The sequence below is a fragment of the Physella acuta genome, unplaced genomic scaffold (assembly GCF_028476545.2).
Source record: "Physella acuta isolate Inbredline_101_S28 unplaced genomic scaffold, ASM2847654v3 ptg000619l, whole genome shotgun sequence".
Classification (NCBI taxonomy): Eukaryota; Metazoa; Mollusca; class Gastropoda; family Physidae; genus Physella; species Physella acuta.
The window spans coordinates 76270-98787 of NW_026732138.1; the positions used below are offsets into that span (position 1 = coordinate 76270).

General features: G+C 36.4%; 1 protein-coding gene across 1 annotated transcript in view; it reads left to right on the forward strand.

Annotated features, from left to right (window-relative positions):
* Positions 1–22518, forward strand: part of LOC131947978 (uncharacterized) — an 80237-nt gene that overhangs the window by 39515 nt on the left and 18204 nt on the right. The window contains exons 25-46 of the mRNA XM_059309413.1: positions 950–1223; positions 1563–2648; positions 3539–3753; positions 4172–4413; positions 5262–5520; positions 5885–6149; positions 6794–7011; positions 7845–7934; positions 8130–8421; positions 9065–9154; positions 9780–9955; positions 10293–10368; positions 11173–11424; positions 12930–13000; positions 13627–13753; positions 13978–14133; positions 15077–15205; positions 17178–17342; positions 18267–18359; positions 18471–18575; positions 21909–22035; positions 22254–22350. Coding sequence (XP_059165396.1) covers positions 950–1223; positions 1563–2648; positions 3539–3753; positions 4172–4413; positions 5262–5520; positions 5885–6149; positions 6794–7011; positions 7845–7934; positions 8130–8421; positions 9065–9154; positions 9780–9955; positions 10293–10368; positions 11173–11424; positions 12930–13000; positions 13627–13753; positions 13978–14133; positions 15077–15205; positions 17178–17342; positions 18267–18359; positions 18471–18575; positions 21909–22035; positions 22254–22350 — 4605 coding nt within the window. The remainder of the gene's footprint in view (positions 1–949; positions 1224–1562; positions 2649–3538; positions 3754–4171; positions 4414–5261; positions 5521–5884; positions 6150–6793; positions 7012–7844; positions 7935–8129; positions 8422–9064; positions 9155–9779; positions 9956–10292; positions 10369–11172; positions 11425–12929; positions 13001–13626; positions 13754–13977; positions 14134–15076; positions 15206–17177; positions 17343–18266; positions 18360–18470; positions 18576–21908; positions 22036–22253; positions 22351–22518) is intronic.

The following is a 22518-nucleotide window of genomic DNA, read 5'->3' on the forward strand; positions in this document are numbered from 1 at the left end:
TTTCATTTCTATCTATTTTCATAGAAGGACAGTACTTTATTGGCTTTGAGCTAATTCTCCCTTTAAAGTTATATTTTGACCTGTGCTTAGAATGTCATTAAAAACAATTTTAGAATTTCCTTTGAAATCAGTTTCATGGTGTTAATTACTGTGAGTTAGTTATCGGTTATACCAGAGAATGATTTGATTGAATATCTGAAGTATAAAATTGCTTAAGTTAAAGTTATAAACCATTCTTTCATCTTGTAGTCCATCCCTTAGTTAACTCAGCATCCGATCAAGCAATTGCTCATATGACATTAATAAACTGTTCTTTGAGTTTGTAGATCATCCTTTAGTTCACTCAGTATTTGAGCTATACAATTGCTTATTAAAAATGTTCTTAAATAAATCAATTCTTCGAGTGTATGGACCCTTCCAGAGTTCACCCAGTTGTTATTTATACCCTGATTAGGGGGGGGGGGGAAAGAGGGTAGTGTGAAAACTGAACATAAATTGTAACCACAACTACCATAGTTTTAGAAACTTACAGACATGCAAACAACACATAATCTTCAGACTCAGAACAGGCCACAACAGACTAAAACAGCACATGCACAAAAAATATAAGTTGGGTCTGGCGAAAATTGTCCATGTGGCATGGCCCCGGAGAATACAAAGCACGTCCTTCAGGACTGTTCCTTATATAGCCAGGCGCGATCCAAACACTGGCCCCTATACACCTCATTCAAGGAAAAACTATACGGGGCACAGCGGATCTGGAGACCACAGTCCATTTCATACACGAAGTTGGACTTGTTCTTTAAATCCTCCACCATTAACTAAATTAAGAATGCAGAAGAAGAAGAAGAAACTTACAGACTGTTCTTTTAACTTATATTTCATCAAATAAATAACCATTGAGTGATCTAAATGAAACACTAACTATTCTGTGTACTTACCTCTACAGCCTACAATGAACATCACTGTGTCTCTGTCCCTCACCACTACAACCACAGAACCACTAGACCTGTGTGAGCATGTCCAGAGATTTGTCAGGTTTATCCAGGATGTGTCTCTGGGAAAGTTCCAGGGGGAGCTGGCTTTTACTCCAGTCAGCTGCCCGGAGGTCAGCTTTAAACCTCAGTCCTCCCTGACGGTGACCAGCTCATTTGATTGTCCTCTAGGACTCAGTTTGAACGGGAAGTCCTGTGATGACAGTTCAAGGCCTGTCTGTATGGAAGGTGGGGTTTGTTTTCTTTACCTGGGCTTAACTAATTAGTTGTTATAGTTAATTCTTAGTTCCCTAGATTTTGAAATTAATTCACCTAAAATATAAACAAAATTTAAAAAATTTCTGTAGCACACAGTGTCTCATGTCATAGATGATTCTTATAGCACTGCCACCAAATATTAAATTAAGATCCTTGGCCCCAATAATTAAAAGACACATCTATAAAGCTTTTATAAAATCAATATCAATGGCACTAAATTTTGCAGTTGATTTTTTAAAAAATGGTTGACTTAAAGGTTGAAACATTTTGCCTAATAAACTTTAAATGTTTTTCTGTTACATTTTTCAGATTGTATTATGCCTGCTGGAACAGGTGACTCCACTTACCAGGAGACACCGCTAATCACCACAACAGTCCCTCCAACCTCACCTCTGTCATCCACTACTGAAGAAAGTGGATTTTATTCGACAACAGCTTCTACTTTTTCAAGCTTCTTTGAAGTAACAGATTCTACAACTGTTAAAGATGACGTACCACCAACAGTGAACTACCATACCAGCGTAATAACAGATCAGTACCATACAACAACAGAACATTACTATATAACAACAATACATACAACAGCTACAACTGAATCCCAAACATCCACAGAATTCGGCTCATATAATACAGACTATTTACCCACAACCACTGGCAACACAAAAACAACAACATCAACACCAAATCCTGTGACATCCACACCGAAAGCTGCAACATCTTCACCAAAACCCTCAACATCCTCACCAAAACCCTCAACATCCTCACCAACACCTGCTACATCCACGCTGAAAACTGCAACACCTACAGAAAAACCTGAGACTCCTACCCTGAAATCCGTAACACCCACACCAAAACCAGCGACACCCTCAGTCAAACCAGAAACGCCCACACTAAAACCTGATCCACCCACACCAAAACCAGAGACACCCACACCCAAACCTGAAATACCCACAGCGAAACCTGAACCACCCACGTTTAAACCTATGACACCCAGGCAAACAATAACTGAACCAACCACACCCACACCTGTTACTGAAGCAACCACACCCTCCACAATCACCCCCAGTCCCAACCCAACCAGACATCTAATGTCAGAAACCCCACTGTCTGTGAGCACCAACTTCAGCTCCACATTCCCAAGTACATCAACATCCAAAGGACAGGACAGTGAACCCATCAGTGCCACAGATGACCAGTGGACAGGGAACATAACAGACAACATAAAATCTTTCAACACCAGCTCGGACTGCACTGAGTTGAACTCAAGCTCAGAACACCATGGCAACAAATCTTCAGCCAACAGAGGTAAAAATGCCAACAGGACAGAGTGCTTCATAAATCACACCAAAGAGAAACAAACTCAAGCGCAGGAGCCTACATCAATAGCTGTTAACTGTAAGTATTAGACTCTTGCATGTTCATAATTCAATTTGTTGAATTCTTTGATTTTTTAGATACTTAGGAACTAGAATTGATGCACATTTAAATTTAAAATTAAATATCTTGACCTTTACTTTAATGAAAATAAATTGCACTTTAGATCTAAGACTATAAAAATAGTTCAACCAGAAAATACTGAAAATAAATATTCATGCAGCACTGTTAAGTTTGCATGATACTTTCTTATAGAATTCTTTCTTTTAAAAAAATAATTAAACTATATTTTTAATGAATAGTTAGTTAATTTAAAGGACAAAGTTTTTGTCTGATATTCTCATTATTCCAAAGCATTCACTTGTTTAATTGAGCAGTTTGTGGATAAATCATTTTAAAAATTGATTATCATTCTTTGAAATTTTTAAAGTTGGTTAAATTACATTTTATTTTAGAAATAGCAATGATTGTAATCCCATGTGACAATACCATGTGATTGTAATCCCCAGTGACCATACCATGTGATTGTAATCCCATGTGACAATACCATGTGATTGTAATCCCCAGTGACCATACCATGTGATTGTAATCCCCAGTGACCATACCATGTGATTGTAATCCCCAGTGACCATATGTGATTGTAATCCCCAGTGACAATACCATGTGATTGTAATCCCCAGTGACAATACCATGTGATTGTAATCCCCAATGACCATATCATGTGATTGTATTCCCTAGTAACAATACCATGTGATTGTAATCCCCAATGACCATACGATATGATTGTATTCCCCAGTGACCATACCATGTGATTGTAATCCCCAGTGACAATACCATGTGATTGTATACCCAGTGACCATACCATGTGATTGTAATCCCCAATGACCATACGATATGATTGTAATCCCCAGTGACCATACCATTCTACTTAGTGGAAGTTTCTGATGGGATGACTGGCAGTTTTTCAAACAACACCTGTCTGAACGCTGTTCACGTCAATGTCAACATTAAAGTCAACGAGCTGTTGAGGGAGTTTGGGAATGAGATGGGGAATATGGTGTGTGGGGCCGCCCCTGACGCCTCCCTGGAGTTGGTCTCTGGCAACATCAAGTTTAAAGGAAGCACTGTACGTTTTTTTATGCCAGTTAAAATTTCTTGTAATTACACAACTCAAATGTTGGTTATTTATGTATTAAGTGTTAATGTTTCTTTTTAATTTGAAAACCTTATATTGTTGGGTTTGAAGGTTAAAAATGTTTTAAAAATTCTGATAGAATGATTTATTTTTAAGAAATGATTTCATTTATTTTCTGCATGTTATTTTCATTCGTTATTGAAAAAAATAACAGAAGACATTATAGAACTGTTGCAATTATAAAATAAAATATTTTAGTTATTGATAAATAAATTGGTCTAAACATTAGTATTTTTATTTTTTATTATTTGTTTTGTTTTTGATAGTTTCTTTTAGATACTTTTTAAAATGTTTTAGATTGCCATTATTAGATAACACCTTGATAAAAACCTTTGAATTCCCTCACCAGGCAAAAATTTACCTGAAGTTTCACATCGTCTACCAAAACTCCAGCAGACAGCAGGTGGAACGGTGCGCGGAAGAGTTTGTACGATTCACCTACTCCGAGCTGCAGAAAAAGTTCTTGAGTGTTGAGAGCAAGGTGCTGCCCTCGTTTTGCGAGTCTCTGAGCTACACAGGTGCGGAGTTCAAGTTTCCCTATAAGGGCTGGAGCTGCCATAGTGGTTACACACTGGATGATCTCCTCTTTATGTGAGTCTGTTGCATTGTTTTTATTTTAGCTTTTGTACCTGGTGGGTAATAGAGTAGGTGGAGTAGAGTTTACTTGTTACACACTAGACGACCTCCTCTTTATGTGAGTCTGTTGCATTGTTTTTATTTTAGCTTTTGTACCTGGTGGGTAATAGAGTAGGTGGAGTAGAGTTTACTTGTTACACACTAGACGACCTCCTCTTTATGTGAGTCTGTTGCATTGTTTTTATTTTAGCTTTTGTACCTGGTGGGTAATAGAGTAGGTGGAGTAGAGTTTACTTGTTACACACTAGACGACCTCCTCTTTATGTGAGTCTGTTGTTTGTGTTGTAGCTTTGGGACCTGATTGGTAATAGGGTATGTGGAGTAGAGTTTATCTGTTACACACTTGACAAGCTTTTATGTGAGTCTACAATATTTTGTTGTTTGTACATTGTAGTGTCTTCCCTTTTACTCAGTGGATGATTTCTTTAATTGTTTTAAATATTGTGTTGTTTGTAGTAGCTGAGTGACAAATGGGTGATAGGGCAGGTGAAGTAAAGCTGTTCTATTGATTACCTATTTTGAAGTAGATTTGTAACCTGAAAATTATTAAGGGAGATGAAGCAGAGTGTACATGTAGATCTATACAAATGATTTTGTGTACAACTAGTATTATGCTCAGCCCAACATAGACCAGGTACCCAACTGGGCCGAGTCTTCTAGCTCAAGGGACTGTACTTCGGACAACCACCATCCTATCTATAGTTTTCATAGTATTATACTGTAAATGTTTTTTCTTGTTATATTTAACCATGTGTTCAACTCACAATGCCAGTAATTTTAGTTATAATTTAAATGTATTGTAGGTGCCTGCAAGAGGTTTTGCCTCAGGTATCCAGCACACCTGTAGCAAGTATCCCTAGGGCTAACCTGACCTTTGTAGGTAACTTCAGCCCCCTGTTTCTGCATGACAAACTGGACCAGCTGTGTGCCAGTGAGTACAAGGAAGGCCTGGTCCGAGCACTCACCCAAGTGGAGGCTTACATACAACGACGCTACATCCAGTGTGATGGGATCTACATTGTGCTAGCTAATGGTGTCAAAGTTACAGTCAAGGTCCAAATGGTCAGTCAAAAAAGGGAGATTATGTCATATTTTTGTTTATTTATCCAATGCAGATCTTAATCTTAACTTCTATTTTTTTAGAAAACTAATTTTTTTCCTGCTTCTAATTGTTTCAAATGTTTTAATTATTTTATAAAATTTTAATCTAATAAAATTTAGTAATTTATAAAAAAAAAATTTGTAGGAAAAAAAGGATTTAAAATTTTTTTTCTCAACTGTGTATGAATTTAAAATCTATATTTCATAGAAATTTTCATTGCATCACCATTTTTAATCATGTAAACACATGTTGTATTATAGAAAATAGAATTAACTTTGATTTTAGACCTGTTTTTTACCCACTATTTCTATTATTACCCATCAGGTGATCATACAGATCATAGCACATCTGTACGCCTTGAAGGAGGACATCAGCAAACAGACGTTCATCAACTGCACCAAGTTCTTGTCTATAGAAATGCGTGATGTGTCACAACGCCTGCCGTCATTAAACCTGACCAGAGAGCTGATACCCATCTGTACCCCTGTCAACCTCAAACACAACGAGCTCAGATCTGACATCAACTATACCAAGTTTTACTGCACTGAGGACTATTACTATGATGAATTCAATTTCAGATGTATACAAAGTAAGTTGGAATATAATTTTTAAAGTCTGTTTAAAAGGGTTTAAGCAAGATCACATATATTGAAAAAATACCCAGCAGTTTTATTTTTCAAACCATCTAATTCTGTAATATATAATTTTGTCTGCTACTCATATTCTCAGCTGTTGTCTGTTAATTGCCCAGTTTTCTTTACATAGATTAAACTTATCCTTGAAACATCTCCTAGCACTATTCTGTGATACAATCTTTCTTTCATGATCCCATCCTCCACCAACATTGAAATATTACACATTTTCCCCACTCCCCCCATCTTTAAAATGTTTAGTACACAGAATATCTTGTCTTAGCTAAATAATGAATAACCTTGACAAATAATTACTTTTCCGATAACATTGTTGGGGAAAACAGCAATGTACTCAATTTACAAAAAAAAAATCAATGCTAATCTTCACTAGATATCAAAATCACAAAAAAGTAAGATAAACTAATTTTAGAGGAAAAATTGAAATTTTTTAAGAAAGTCGACTAAGGGTCCCCCCTTAATATCTTTAACACATTATAAAAAAAAACTTTAGCAGTACATAAAACACTTTTTATTTTTAATTTTCTTAAAGTTAATCATTTTATCAATCTCAAATTTCTCTTCTAAATATTTTCTTCTTCAGAAAGCTTAGTAATCTATGCAACAAATATTGCTTTAAATTTCTCTGGACAAATTGAAGACAAGCCTTGTGAAAATGTGATCTTCAACTCAGCCCGACACTTGAATAATGAAATTATTTTAGGAATAAAAGATGGCATGATGAGAAAGGAGCTCTGTAACACAACGGATGGTGTTTTAATTTTACACAAAAAGGAAACTGTGGAATTCGCAAGCCAAATGGTGAGATTCACATGTGTTTAGGCTAAGGTTATCATTATGTGTGAACAGCATGGGGTACTTTTATTAAAAAGTGGTGAAGTTTTAGTGTGTAAAGGCTGACTATTGAGGTTGTTAGCAATATATTTTAAATGAAGGCAGTCATTATGTTGATTTAATCACTGTGGTAAAAAAAAATAATCTGTATCATTATAGAGCTTAGTGTAAATATGCAGAATACCCACCATTTTCAAAAAGAGATTTAAATAAAAATCAGTATTATGAAAATGTTGTACGTGACCTCACATTATTTGTATATAATTTGTGAGGTATTTATGACAAAAAAAAGTTACCTTTATAAACCTGGTGGTCCATTGGTCAGATGAAGATGATCTCGAGACTCTCAGGTTACCAGTCATACTGTGAACCATCCAACAATGCTTTGCAGATATGTGCCTTCACATAATTTATATGCAATGGTGTGAGATATATGATATCACATATTTTATAAACTATAAAACCTCACATGAGATATATTTCTTCTTCTTCGATTTAAAATTGTAATGTTGGGCGGGTGTTCCTCCAATACAGTTAAGTTTCAACTCTGATTTCAATTTTTTTTTTTTGGATTTGCTTTGTCAATCCAAGAACAAACTACAAAGCAGCAGATTTTTTTATTTTGGAGTTTTTCTGTCCCCAGCTATCTAGCCTCATCTGCTCTCGATGAGATATATAACAGTAACATCATTATATAATGTGTAATTATATCCCTTTATCTCCACAGGAAACTCTGAACATCTTATTTGTGTGAGAGATAAATTATGTTATCTGTATTATTATATCCTTTTATTCCACAGGAAACACTGAACATTGTGAGAGAGATAAATTATGTTATCTGTATTATTATATCCCTTATCTCCACAGATAACACTGAACATCCTATTTGTGTGAGAGATCAGACTATGTTATCTGTATGATTATATCCTTTTATCTCCACAGGAAACTCTGAACATTGTGTGAGAGATAAATTATGTTATCTGTATGATTATATCCTTTTAACTCCACATGAAACTCTGAACATCCTATTTGTATGAGAGATAAGATTATGTTATCTGTATGATTATATCATTTTATCTCCACAGGTAACACTGAACCTCCCTCTGGTGTTGATCAGCCTGAGAGACAGCAATAACGACAGCAGGCAGTGCATGCAGGAGCTGTTTCTCCACCTGGGCACAGCTTTATCTGATGCCACCAGCCACATGGTGGACAGCGTGCTGGAAGACTGCGGCACCAGGTTGACAGCGCCGGCCAAGTTTGCTGTCACCAACCATCAGTGGCTGTGCTTGTCCCAGTACTCGTTTGACAGGCAGACAAACAAATGCATTCCTTCCAGCTCACAGAATTCTCAACAGCCAAATGGATCAGGAAATGGTACTGTAATATTCACAAATTTACTTGCTTTGTAGTATCAATGTTAAGAGTTAGGTAAAATACTCTTTTAGACCTTATGATCTATAGGACAAATGAGGTAGAGTTTATATGTTTCTTAGGGTGACAGGACAAATGATCTCAGGACAAATGATCTCAGACAAAATATCTCAGACAAAATATCTCACAGGGAAATTTTAATAGTGTGTACGATGATTTTAGTTGATTTGAACTTATTTTTTATTGACTGTTAATATCGGTTTGTTTACTCGTTTACGCATAATAATTGAGAATAAAATGAATTTGTTAAACCTAGCAAACCATCAAAAGATTTATTAAACTTTGTCGTAGCATTTGATTCAAAAGTAAAAATTTTGTCTGAGATCATTTGTCCTGAGATCATTTGTCATGGAACCGTTTCTTAGAGTCAGGCAAATCAAATTATTGTGTCGTCATCATTATGCCCAGCCACATTTACTCTCCCTGAATAGAGTTAGGTACCTTCAGATTAACAATGGAATTCACTCCATCTTCTTACAGTAATCTCCCTGCCATTTCACTGGAACATTCAGTCCTCTCCCCACTACTATTATATAACTGCCTACAGTGGATGTACTGCTAACAAATGCCTTAATTTTCCCTTCAGGTGGAAACAAATTTGGCAGGTATAAACGAGACGCATCAGTTCTCGAGACAAAATGGGCAAGGTGGAACAAGAGCATACCAGCTTGCATTGGTGAGTGGTGTATTCCGTTTACTAATTGGCTTACAGAATTCTTAACACCAGCTTTTAAGAACAAACCGCAGGGCAGTAGTTGTTATTTTGGAGGTTTCTAAACTCGTGACTTTTTGGTTTAGCTACCATGCAGACCCCTTACTTTCAACTGAGACCTAGAACATTATCCCTGTCAATTACAGAGAGTGGGTGGGGGTAGGGTAATGTCCTGCTGTCATTCACCTCATTATCTGTTTGACTGAAGTCTGAAATCTTAAAGCATTGCTGCGGTAGAATTATTCAACTGTTTAAATATAAACTGTAAACTAGCCACCAGTTACCTGTCATTAATTGGCCATGGAGCAATAATTACAAAGATTGCTGGATAATAATCAGACTAACAGGCTATATTTCCTAATATTTTCTATTAGTAATGAAACCAAAGAGCAACATCTACTAAGATTTTCTGTTGGTAATAAAATCAAAAGGCAAAAACTCCCCAGTGGTGTAGTTTTCAGAGCAAAGGGGCATAACTCCATAGTTTAGTAGATAATTTTAGAAATCTAACCAAAGGACTACAGCCTTTTAGATTGTTAGCCATTAATCACGCCATTAATAACTGAAAAATGTTTTTCTAATATTTTAGATGTAGCCCCTCCTGTCTTCAACAACTGCCCGGACAAGCCTGTTGTGGTGCCACTAAATAATTTCACCCAGGTGCCCCGGTTTGTGCAACTGCCAACAGCCTCGGATAACTCAGGTGTCCAGCCAACTATAGTGTACACGCCCTCAGACTTCAAGCTGCCTTACCTATTTACTAAGGTAAACTCCCTGTTTTTGTTTACAATGCTAATGTGTAGTTTATGGCAGGTAAAATTATCATGCAAATGTTATGTCACAATAGATGTTAAAATTATATAAAATTTGTATGAAAACATTTAAGTTTTTACCAACTTTTAAAAATACATTCTACTTATTTTAAAAAAATTGTTGCACTTGTTAAGCATACATTGTTAAGCTCTTTATTCTATCATTTGTATTTAATTTTAACTTTTAAAAAAAAATTGAGGTGTTCTCTTTGTAGAAAACAGTTATTTCCATTTTCACTGTGTGATATCTAACTAGAATAAAATGCATTATAATTTTCTTACGCTTGTAGAATACAACGCTGATCATTGAGGCAATTGATGAAGTAGGAAACAAAGCCACATGTAAAATAAAATTCATCATTGAAGGTAAGAAAAAAAAATTATTTGGCTTTGTGAATACATTTTAAAAATCTGGGAAAATTAAAAATGCTACATGTATATGTTGCATTTATATTTGGGCATATCTACTTGTTTGATATATAGTTTTATTTGGAATAATATTCAGACATATTGTGTAGACTGTAATGTTAGTTAAGTCATAGATATGAAATATGAATCTGGAATATTAGTTAAATCATAGATATGAAATATGAATCTGGAATATTAGTTAAATCATAGATATGAAATATGAATCTGTAATGAAAGTTAAATCTTAGATATGAAATATGAATCTGTAATGTTAGTTAAATATTAGATATGAAATATGAATCTGTAATGTTAGTTAAATCTTAGATATGAAATATGAATCTGTAATGTTAGTTAAATCTTAGATATGAAATATGAATCTGTAATGTTGTGAAATCAGGTGAGCTTTGCTCACCATGTAATTTCCATTTCATGGCTAGCAGATGAAGTGAACTATTTCTTTATTAAAATTTTAAATGTAAAATTTAAAATACTTCTTGTAGCAACTCCAACTCTCCACTTCAGGAATATTGTAAATAAAAAAGGTGTCACATGAGCTGCAAAATGTATTTGCTAGTTTTTCTTTAACTTAATTTTGTTATTTAAACAATAGGCTTTTAAATTTTTTTATAATACTGGGTAGCTAAATTTATGTTTTTGTTCCTAGATTTGTTACCTCCCATCATTGATTTCTAAACATTTTGTCCCCAGATTTGGCGCCTCCTAACATAGAATGCTAATCAACTTTGAACATTTTGTTTCCAGATTTGGTGCCTCCCATAATAGATTGTCCTGCTAAACCTCTAGAGATCATAGATGAAGAGTCGATGGAAGAACTTCCTCTCTCCTACAAGAATCTAGGCATCTCTGTAACAGATAACAGTGGGGAGTACCAGGTCTCCTATGATCCACCAGAGGGTACCATGCAACAATCTATGAGAAACATTCAAGTGCTCATGAAAGCTGTGGATCCAAGTGGAAATGTGGCCAGCTGTAAATTTTTCCTGCACATTCGGCGTAAGTTTCTGATAGCTTTATCAACAAGTCTACTTGTTAAAACACTGCATTTTTAAAAATCTAGCTACATGGATTTAAAGTATTTTCTTTTGTTTCATTTCATAAATTGGTGTCAATTTTTATATAATGCTACCTTTTAGGAGCACTAGCTTTTTCAAGTTACCTTGCTTTAGTTAGGGGATGGAGGGGGTGAAGTTGAATATATTCACCAAATCATTAGGTAAACTATAATTATCTATTAGATCAAAATTCTTAGAAATTAACTTAAAAGGAGGTTAAAATTATTTGATTAAGATAATAAAGTTTTAAAAATATCGTGTGTTGAATAAAGTTACCCCTTTGAACCTGGTGGTTCATAGGGCAGATGAAGTGGAGTTGCTGTGACCTCGGCATATGAAGCGATAGTGTAGTGAGCACTATCCCAACTGCCTTTACTTTCTCCAGCATGAGTCAGATACCCATTAGAGCTGGGTAGACTCTGGGACAACTGACTCAAGGCTGGGAACCTTGGGATAGCAGCCAAGTGCTCTACTGTTGGACAAGTCCCATACCCTGAATACTGACAAAAATTGAGATTGAAAGGATCCTATCAGGGGCGGAACTACAGTGCCGCCAGACCCCGCAATGCGGGGGGGCCCACGCCATTTAGGGGCCCACAGCCGACCATAGTCAATTTTTTATTGTTAAAAAAAATATTTTTGTGCATTTTCGACTTGATGGATGTTTTGTAAAAAAGATTACCGTAGCTACGGTTGGATTATCTTTATTCTATAGACACCACCCCATGCTCTTGTATATTCTCTTTCCCTTTTTTATTAAACCACTCTGAAAGACATCCTCTTTCTCCTACAATGAAACTAATCAAAGATAAGCAAGCCACTTCCATGACTTATTTCCCTTTTTTAAATAGTCAAAGCTCCTTGTAATAGATTTGTACTAAACAAATTAAAAAGCAATTATTTCTTTGAATTATTATTTTTTTATAAAGTACTTAACGAATGGCACTGTATAAAAAGAAAATGTATTTAAAATTAATAGGGCCTAATATAAATACAAAAAAACTATAAAAATAAACATAACATGAGACACCATAACTTATACAAAGCTTTCATGGTTTATATTCTTTTGACCGACTAGAGGGTAAAAGGTTATATAGCAGAGATAAAATAAAACCGATTTTCACAGATCACACTAATGCACTTACATACATGACCTGTTGTTGTAATTTGTTTTAATTAAAAAAAACTTTTTTTTATTAAAACCGAACAGGCCTGCAATGAGTATCCTATGTTCGTATTTTCTGTTTGAATATATATATATATATATATATATATATATATATATATATATATATATATATATATATAGGGGGGGCCTAAGAATTTTTTTTTGAGGGGTGGCCCTTTTTTTCTAGTTCCGCCACTGGATCCTATTTTATAATATGACATGTTGCCCAGCAGCGAGATGTCCATTAAACTATTTTATCCCAACATTTTGTCTTGCAGCTAAAGACTGCCCAGAATGGAGTTTGCCCAGCTCATCTGATGTACAAAAAGTCTGTGAAAAGAAAAACAATGTAAATCTTGTTTATCATTGTACTGTTATTGTCAATCACCTGTTGTGAATGTGCTGGTACATATCTAGCATGTTAGCATTACAAAATTCATTGAAGGGAACAGAAGGAGAAAGTAAACAAAAACTAAGCTAAGAATTGTGTGAATGTGACAAACAAAAGGTTTGATCCAAGGTATAGAAAAATAAAAATAAGGTTTGTCATATGAGCTGATAAAAACAATTTAGCCCTTAAACTACCCTGGGTTGAACACAGGACATTTACAGGGTACAAAGTACCCTTTTATAGTAAACGGGGGCAGGTGAAGTAGAGTTCACTGTTTCAGTGACCTCAGTTTATAAAGGGATCGTGTGGTCAGCTTTATGCCCAGTCACCTTTACTTTGCCTAATTGAGTCAGGTACCCATCAGATCCAAAGTCGAGACTTTCAAGTTAGTAGTCAATTGCCTTTCAACAACGCTATTCCATATAGATAGGGTATGGAGAGGGATAAACACATTAAACTGTATCCCACTGATTTATTTAAACAATACAACTATATCTAGGTAGTTAAACTATAGCAAGATTGAAGTGTTAAGAAATTTCTGTTTTGTTTAATTAAATGTAACGTTCATGTTTCCTCCCACAAAGCAATGTGTATGTCACGCGCAGTGTCCGCCTGGCAAAAATTTACTGAATATCGGAAAGCCAAAATCAGAATTTGTTTGTGTCAGCCATGGCCAATGGAACTACAGTTCCCTTAAGTGTGCTGCCAGTGGTAATGTATTAAACAGCTTTTGTTTTCATTTAAATTTGACAAAACTTTACATTCAGAATTTGTTTAAAGAAAAAGTATTCAAATAAATTGCTCTCTTGAAAATTGTTTTCAGGTATTCTCTGGTTGATAATTTTTTGGTTGATAATATTGCTTAATGTTCCCCAATTTAGATTTAGATTTAGTTACCGACTATGTTATTTAATTATTTTTTTTGTTTATGTCAGATGAATGCCCTCCAGGAACATATAATTCTCAGGATAGATGCAATGAGTGTCCCATTGGCTCCTACCAGAGCCAGCCATATGCTACACAATGCTCAGCTTGTGGTAAAGGCCTTACCACAGCAATTCAAGGGACTATCTATATATATGACTGCTTTGGTATGTCTAGTAGATTTCAAATAATACATGTTTTACAATGTTTGTTTTTAAAATGGTGTAAGCTTTAGAGCTATGATTGGTAGTAAAGTAAAGATTCCGCTTTAGACCTAGCGATCCATTGGGCAAATGAAGTAGAGTTCATGTTTCTTGACCTTGGCATATGATTGGTCAGCACTTTGCCCAGCCGTCTTTACTTTCCCTAACATTAGTTAGACACCCATCAGAGCTGGTTAGGCTCAAGACAGTCTAAAGACTTGGACCTGGATTTGAACTTGAGACATTCGGGTTAGTAGCCCAGTGCTCTACCACTTAGGCCATGCCATCCCATTACCATGACTGAGTATAGTTCAAAGAATGTATTTTTTGGCGTTAGTTTTTAAAATGTTGAAACTTTTAGAGCTATGATTGAGTATAGTTCAAAGAATACATTTTTTTGCTGTTAGTTTTTAAAATGTCGAAAGTTTTAGATCTATGATTGAGATGTACCAAGGGCTTGCCAGCTTATTTTTTCCCTCATAGCTTAGAGGTGATTATTTAGTGGGCATTTTACATGGATGAGGTCATTAGGGACGATTGGCCAACATAGACTTCGACAGATGGCCAACCCAAACTTATGGCCAATATAGATAAATGACTATTATGTCCAACTCAAACTAATAACTAAAATAGATAAATGACTATTATGGCCAACTCAAACTAATAACTAAAATAGATAAATGACTTAAATGGACAGATGGCCAACACAAATAAAAGCCCAATACGTATAAAGAAAGTGACAAGAAGAAAATGTCAACATAAAGAAAAGACTGACATGACTACCTGACTGACAGAAAGCTGACACTGACAAAAAACTGCTACAGTTATATTTCTCCACTGTATTATATGACAGCATTGAAATTCTCATAAAATATTTAATTGAAATAACTTAAACTTCCTGTTACAGAACCCTGTGGTCCAAATGAATACTCACCAACTGGTTTGAAGCCATGTTTACCTTGTCCTGTCAATTTTTATCAGCCAAACAATCACTCCAATTCATGTGAGGAATGTAAACAATCTGATAAATGTGCTGGTTAGTATTTTATCTTTTTTAAAATCTTTATTTATTTAGGTGCGGAGAATCATATAATTTTATCAATGTGTTATTGATAACTAGGAGATCAAGATTACTAATATTAGCAGAATTTTTTAAATGGATTAGTTATGAATACATTCTACTATGGTAGTCTCCCTTTATGCCAAATCTGACCTTGTACTGGCCACAAAATCCCCTGGTACATGGGCACCACAATGTTCTTGTCATTTTTCCTTACCCAATCCTGTCATTGTACTGGCCACAAAATCCCCTGGTAGCTAGGCACCACAATGTCCTTGACACTGCCTATGCCCAATCCTGACCTTGTACTGGCCACAGAATGCCCTGGTACATAGGCACCACAATGTCCTTGTCATTTTTTCCATGCCCAATCCTGTCATTGTGCTGGTTACAAAATCCCCTGGTACATAGGCAGCACAATCCCTTTGACACTGCTTGTGCCCAATCTTGTCAGACTATTCCTTTGAATGCCATCCATTGAATCTATTCAATATTTTGATTACACAATCACATTGAACATTGAAGCCACAGAAACATGAGAATATTATACTGGCAGTTCATTGAAATGATTTTTCTTGTGAATAAGTTGCCTATATTGCTGAAACATTTCCTTTCTTTTACAAGGTTCACAATTTTTACAAGCTTTTATTTAACTCACTTCCTCTGTCTGTCTAGACGGAAACGCAGGAGTAAAAATTCGGACAGTTCTACTTGACCGATACGATTCACAGTTGGCACGTGGGTCAAGACATGAAGACAATGCAATCTGAAACTAAATTTGACTTAATTGGATGCCTAATTAATTTTTTATGTATTAATAAAAATTTGGACCGAATTAGTAGGCATGTCTAGCCAACCACACCACACGTGTCATCACCTTCACTAGCTGCGCCATCACGTAATGGCTGCGTTCAAAAACCATTGCGCGCCTACTGAACGTGATGTTCATTAGGCGCGCAATGGTTTTTAGTCATGTAACTAAATAAAACATGTAAAGTACTGAAAAAAAATTCATAAAAAACGTTTTAATAACAAGCTTTTTATGTAATGATGCACTAAAAAGTAGAAAATAAATTATAGACTGCTATTTAAATAACTATAAAGAAAAGCGTGGGTCTCTTCTCAAATATTAGTAAAGGTATCCAAAAGGTACTAAAGTACTAAAGTGACCCACGCTTTTCTTTATAGTTATTTAAATAGCAGTCTATAATTTATTTTCTACTTTTTAGTGCATCATTACATAAAAAGCTTGTTATTAAAACGTTTTTTATGAATTTTTTTTACAAGCTTTTATTTAACTCACTTCCTCTGTCTGTCTGTCTAGACGGAAACGCAGGAGTGAAAATTCGGACAGTTCTACTTGACCGATACGATTCACAGTTGGCACGTGGGTCAAGACATGAAGACAATGCAATCTGAAACTAAATTTGACTTAATTGGATGCCTAATTAATTTTTTATTAATTAATAAAAATTTGGACAGAATTAGTAGGCATGTCTAGCCAACCACACCACACGCGTCATCACCTTCAATAGCTGCGCCATCTCGTAATGGCTGCGTTCAAAAACCATTGCGCGCCTACTGAACGTGATGTTCAGTAGGCGCGCAATGGTTTTTAGTCATGTAACTCTATTGTAAATAAAACATGTAAAGTACTGAAAAAAAAATTCATAAAAAACGTTTTAATAACAAGCTTTTATGTAATGATGCACTAAAAAGTAGAAAATAAATTATAGACTACTATTTAAATAACTATAAAGAAAAGCGTGGGTGTCTTCCTTAACATTAGTAAAGGTATCCAATAGATACTAAAGTGACCCACGCTTTTCTTTATAGTTATTTAAATAGTAGTCTATAATTTATTTTCTACTTTTTAGTGCATCATTACATAAAAGCTTGTTATTAAAACGTTTTTTATGAATTTTTTCTATGTTTTGTTTCTTTAAAGAAGAGTTGTGTGTCCCTGGAACTTACAGCCTGAGTGGCAGAAAACCTTGCACATTCTGCCCAGTAAACTACTACACAAGTACTTATGGCAGCAGAACCTGCACTGAGTGCCCTGAAGATAAAGTGACAGCAGATAAAGGTGCTAGTAAAGAGAGTGAATGTAAAGGTAAGTATTTTAGTTTTGTTTCAATGTTTGTAATGGTTAGAAATGTCACTTAATTAAAGACTAGTAAAAGTAAGAAATTTATATATTTTTGTGTATGTTTGATAAAATTATTTAAAAAAAAAAATGATAAGTTACTAAAATAGGGAGAAATTCTGTTATTAGATGACAAAACAATATATGTATCTTTTCAGCATAACAGAGTTGATCCTATTGATTGTATAATACATTTTTTTTCCTTACTTTTGTTTCCTTAAATTCGTTACTCATAATTTATTAAGAGAATATAAATTACGAGCCGGCCCGCGGCATAACATACGCTGCTATTTAGTTGTTGTTTTTTCTATTTTTCAGTAATTCATAATTTGTGAATTCGACAGTACCAACGCTGACACTGAAAATATTTCTTTAAAACACTATAAGTAGCTCGTTAAGGACCTTAACCCCCCCCCCCCCCCCCCCCCCAAACGTTTAAAATCGTTTCAAACTAAATTATCTGCCCCTAATAGCCGTCACTAAACCCGACTCCACGAAGGTAAACATAGCGTGAACCACAGCTCACTAAGACCATGTAGGGGTTGGGATGGTAGGGAGCGCGTTTACAGCTTGTTTTCTAGCGTCTCCCAGAAGAGAATTATATATATAAATTATAATAAATTTAAGCAGTGATCATTAGCTGGCTCTTACCGGCGAGGTGTATAATTTTGACGGTTTGACACATTATGTTAATTATTTTTTGGGGGGGGGGGGGGGATTTGTGCTATTTCCTGATCAATCCAATAAAATGGCTGGGTTTAAAATGAAGATACAACAAAGTAGAAGGCCTTAACACAACATTAAAACAAAGCAACCCCAATGCAAAATAATTAACATAATGTAGTCCTCGATTTTATTAATGAGACAACTTTCTATGTCTTCTATGCACAGTAAAAAAACCGTGTGATCAAAGTCCTTGCAAAGCTGGCACCTGTCAAACAAGAGGAAAAAGCTACACATGCAATTGTTTAGAAGGATACAGTGGTCAGTTTCATAACGAATCTAATAATTAAAAAGCATCATGTTAATTATTTGTGATAATTAGTTAAACTATAAACAACACAATGCGAGATAAACCTTACATAAAAATTTCAGGCACAAATTGTGAAGCACCTCAGGATGCCTGTTCTAGCCTGCCTTGTCAAAATTCTGGGACCTGTATTGTAGTTGGTCAATCATTTACCTGTATCTGTAAAGAAGGTGAGACTTTAGCTGGTCAATCATTTACCTGTAGCTGTCAGGTGAGACTTTAGCTGGTCAATCTTTTACCTGTAGCTGTCAGGTGAGACTTTAGCTGGTCCATCTTTACCTGTAGCTGGTAACAAGGTGAGACTTTAGCTGGTCAATCTTTTACCTGTAGCTGTCAGGTGAGACTTTAGCTGGTCAATCTTTTACCTGTAGCTGTGCAGAAGGTAAGACTTTAAATGGTCAATCTTTTACCTGTAGCTGTCAGGTGAGACATTAGCTGGTCAGTCTTTTACCTGTAGCTGTCAGGTGAGACATTAGCTGGTCAATCTTTTACCTGTAGCTGTGCAGAAGGTGAGACTTTAGCTGGTCGGTCTTTTACCTGTAGCTGGTCGCAAGGTGAGACTTTAGCTGGTCAATCTTTTACCTGTAGCTGTCAGGTGAGACTTTAGCTGGTCCATCTTTTACCTGTAGCTGTGCAGAAGGTGAGACTTTAGCTGGTCGGTCTTTTACCTGTAGCTGTCAGGTGAGACTTTAGCTGGTCGATCTTTTACCTGTAGCTGGTCGCAAGGTGAGACTTGAGCTGGTCAGTCTTTTACCTGTATCTGTAAAGAAGGTGAGACTTTGGTTGGTCAATCTTTTACCTGTAGCTGGTAACAAGGTGAGACTTTAGCTGGTCAATCTTTTACCTGTAGCTGTCAGGTGAGACTTAAGCTGGTCCATCTTTTACCTGTAGCTGTGCAGAAGGTGAGACTTTAGCTGGTTGGTCTTTTACCTGTAGCTGGTCGCAAGGTGAGACTTAAGCTGGTCAGTCTTTTACCTGTAGCTGTGCAGAAGGTGAGACTTTAGCTGGTCAGTCTTTTACCTGTAGCTGTCAGGTGAGACATTAGCTGGTCAATCTTTTACCTGTAGCTGTGCAGAAGGTGAGACTTTAGCTGGTCAGTCTTTTACCTGTAGCTGTCAGGTGAGACTTTAGCTGGTCCATCTTTTACCTGTAGCTGTGCAGAAGGTGAGACTTTAGCTGGTTGGTCTTTTACCTGTAGCTGGTCGCAAGGTGAGACTTGAGCTGGTCAGTCTTTTACCTGTATCTGTAAAGAAGGTGAGACTTTGGTTGGTCAATCTTTTACCTGTAGCTGGTAACAAGGTGAGACTTTAGCTGGTCAATCTTTTACCTGTAGCTGTCAGGTGAGACTTTAGCTGGTCCATCTTTTACCTGTAGCTGTCAGGTGAGACTTAAGCTGGTCCATCTTTTACCTGTAGCTGTCAGGTGAGACTTTAGCTGGTCCATCTTTTACCTGTAGCTGTCAGGTGAGACTTTAACTGGTCCATCATTTACCTGTACCTGTCAGGTGAGACTTTAGCTGGTCCATTTTTTACCTGTATCTGTCAGGTGAGACTTTAGCTGGTCCATCTTTTACCTGTAGCTGTCAGGTGAGACTTTAGCTGGTCCATCTTTTACCTGTAGCTGTCAGGTGAGACTTTAGCTGGTCCATCTTCTACCTGTAGCTGTGCAGAAGGTGAGACTTTAGCTGGTCCATTTTTTACCTGTATCTGTCAGGTGAGACTTTAGCTGGTCCATCTTTTACCTGTAGCTGTCAGGTGAGACTTTAGCTGGTCCATCTTTTACCTGTAGCTGTCAGGTGAGACTTTAGCTGGTCCATCTTCTACCTGTAGCTGTGCAGAAGGTGAGACTTTAGCTGGTCCGTCTTTTACCTGTAGCTGTAAGGTGAGACTTTAGCTGGTCGGTCTTTTACCTGTAGCTGTCAGGTGAGACATTAGCTGGTCAATCTTTTACCTGTAGCTGGTCGCAAGGTGAGACTTTAGCTGGTCAGTCTTTTACCTGTAGCTGTCAGGTGAGACATTAGCTGGTCAATCTTTTACCTGTAGCTGTCAGGTGAGACTTTAGTTGGTCAATCTCTTACCTGTAGCTGTCAGGTGAGACTTTAGCTGGTCCATCTTTTACCTGCATCTGTCAGGTGAGACTTTAGCTGGTCCATCTTTTACCTGTAGCTGTGCAGAAGGTGAGACTTTAGCTGGTCTATCTTTTACCTGTAGCTGTGCAGAAGGTGAGACTTTAGTTGGTCGGTCTTTTACCTGTAGCTGGTCGCAAGGTGAGACTTGAGCTGGTCAGTCTTTTACCTGTATCTGTAAAGAAGGTGAGACTTTGGTTGGTCAATCTTTTACCTGTAGCTGGTAACAAGGTGAGACTTTAGCTGGTCAATCTTTTACCTGTAGCTGTCAGGTGAGACTTTAGCTGGTCCATCTTTTACCTGTAGCTGTCAGGTGAGACTTAAGCTGGTCCATCTTTTACCTGTAGCTGTCAGGTGAGACTTTAGCTGGTCCATCTTTTACCTGTAGCTGTCAGGTGAGACTTTAACTGGTCCATCATTTACCTGTAGCTGTGCACAAGGTGAGACTTTAGCTGGTCGGTCTTTTACCTGTAGCTGTCAGGTGAGACTTTAGCTGGTCCATCTTTTACCTGTAGCTGTGCAGAAGGTGAGACTTTAGTTGGTCGGTCTTTTACCTGTAGCTGGTCGCAAGGTGAGACTTTAGCTGGTCCATCTTTTACCTGTAGCTGTCAGGTGAGACTTTAGCTGGTCCATCTTTTACCTGTAGCTGTGCAGAAGGTGAGACTTTAGTTGGTCGGTCTTTTACCTGTAGCTGGTCGCAAGGTGAGACTTAAGCTGGTCAGTCTTTTACCTGTATCTGTAAAGAAGGTGAGACTTTGGTTGGTCAATCTTTTACCTGTAGCTGGTAACAAGGTGAGACTTTAGCTGGTCCATCTTTTACCTGTAGCTGTGCACAAAGTGAGACTTTAGCTGGTCCATCTTTTACCTGTAGCTGTCAGGTGAGACTTTAGCTGGTCAGTCTTTTACCTGTAGCTGTCAGGTGAGACTTTAGCTGGTCAGTCTTTTACCTGTAGTTGTCAGGTGAGACTTTAGCTGGTCAATCATTTACCTGTAGCTGTGCAGAAGGTGAGACTTTAGCTGGTCAGTCTTTTACCTGTAGCTGTGCAAATAATATTTGAGAAGAGATAGTACATATTATGCTCATTCATTCTTTAAAACGTGTCTGTAAAGTGGTTTATTGACCTCCAAAGGAATTTGTACTCTTGTTCATTAATTCTCCCTTTTATATCCTTCTTTATGTGTACACAGTTTTAATTTTGTACCATGGTTTATGAGTACAAAGTTTTAGATTCTATAACAATTTATCACTTTAAAAGCTTAAAAATGTTATGTGTGCCTTGTAACTTAAAGTTTTCTATCTTACGTATATCTGTATAAATTTATTTAACTTAAAGTTTGCTATCTTATGTATATCTGTATAAATTTATTTTATTCCCAGGTTATACGGGACCAACCTGTTCATTTGTGGTGGACCACTGTCAAAGTAATCCCTGCATCCACGGTGTGTGTTTAAATGTGAATAACAGTTTTAAATGTATATGTTCTGCTGGATATGCTCCTGAGAGGTCAGTTTCTCTAACCATTGAAGGATGTTTGACACTTTACATGGGATAGCATATGTGTTTTACATTGGATACTCTATTGTACATGGGATTTATATTCTGCTTTACTTATGGTGTACTTAAGATAGTGATGTGATGTGCAGTGTGGTATAAATATTGTTTTTGCTGACTGTTTATACTTTTAATATGTAATGAAAAAAAACATTGGTGTATTCTGTTAGATGTGAACAACGTGTGGATGCATGTTCCAGCACATCACTGACATGCCATAATGGTGGAACTTGTGTCAGGTCTGGGGACGATGTTACATGTCAATGTGTGAGTTTGGGTTTCTGAACACTTTAGTTTACATGTAGACATCTTCTGAACACTTTAGTTTACCATTTACATGTACAAATTTTCTGAACAATTTAGTTTACAGTTTAATGTAGACATTTTCAGAATAATTTAGTTTACCATTTACATGTAGAATTTTCCGGACAATTT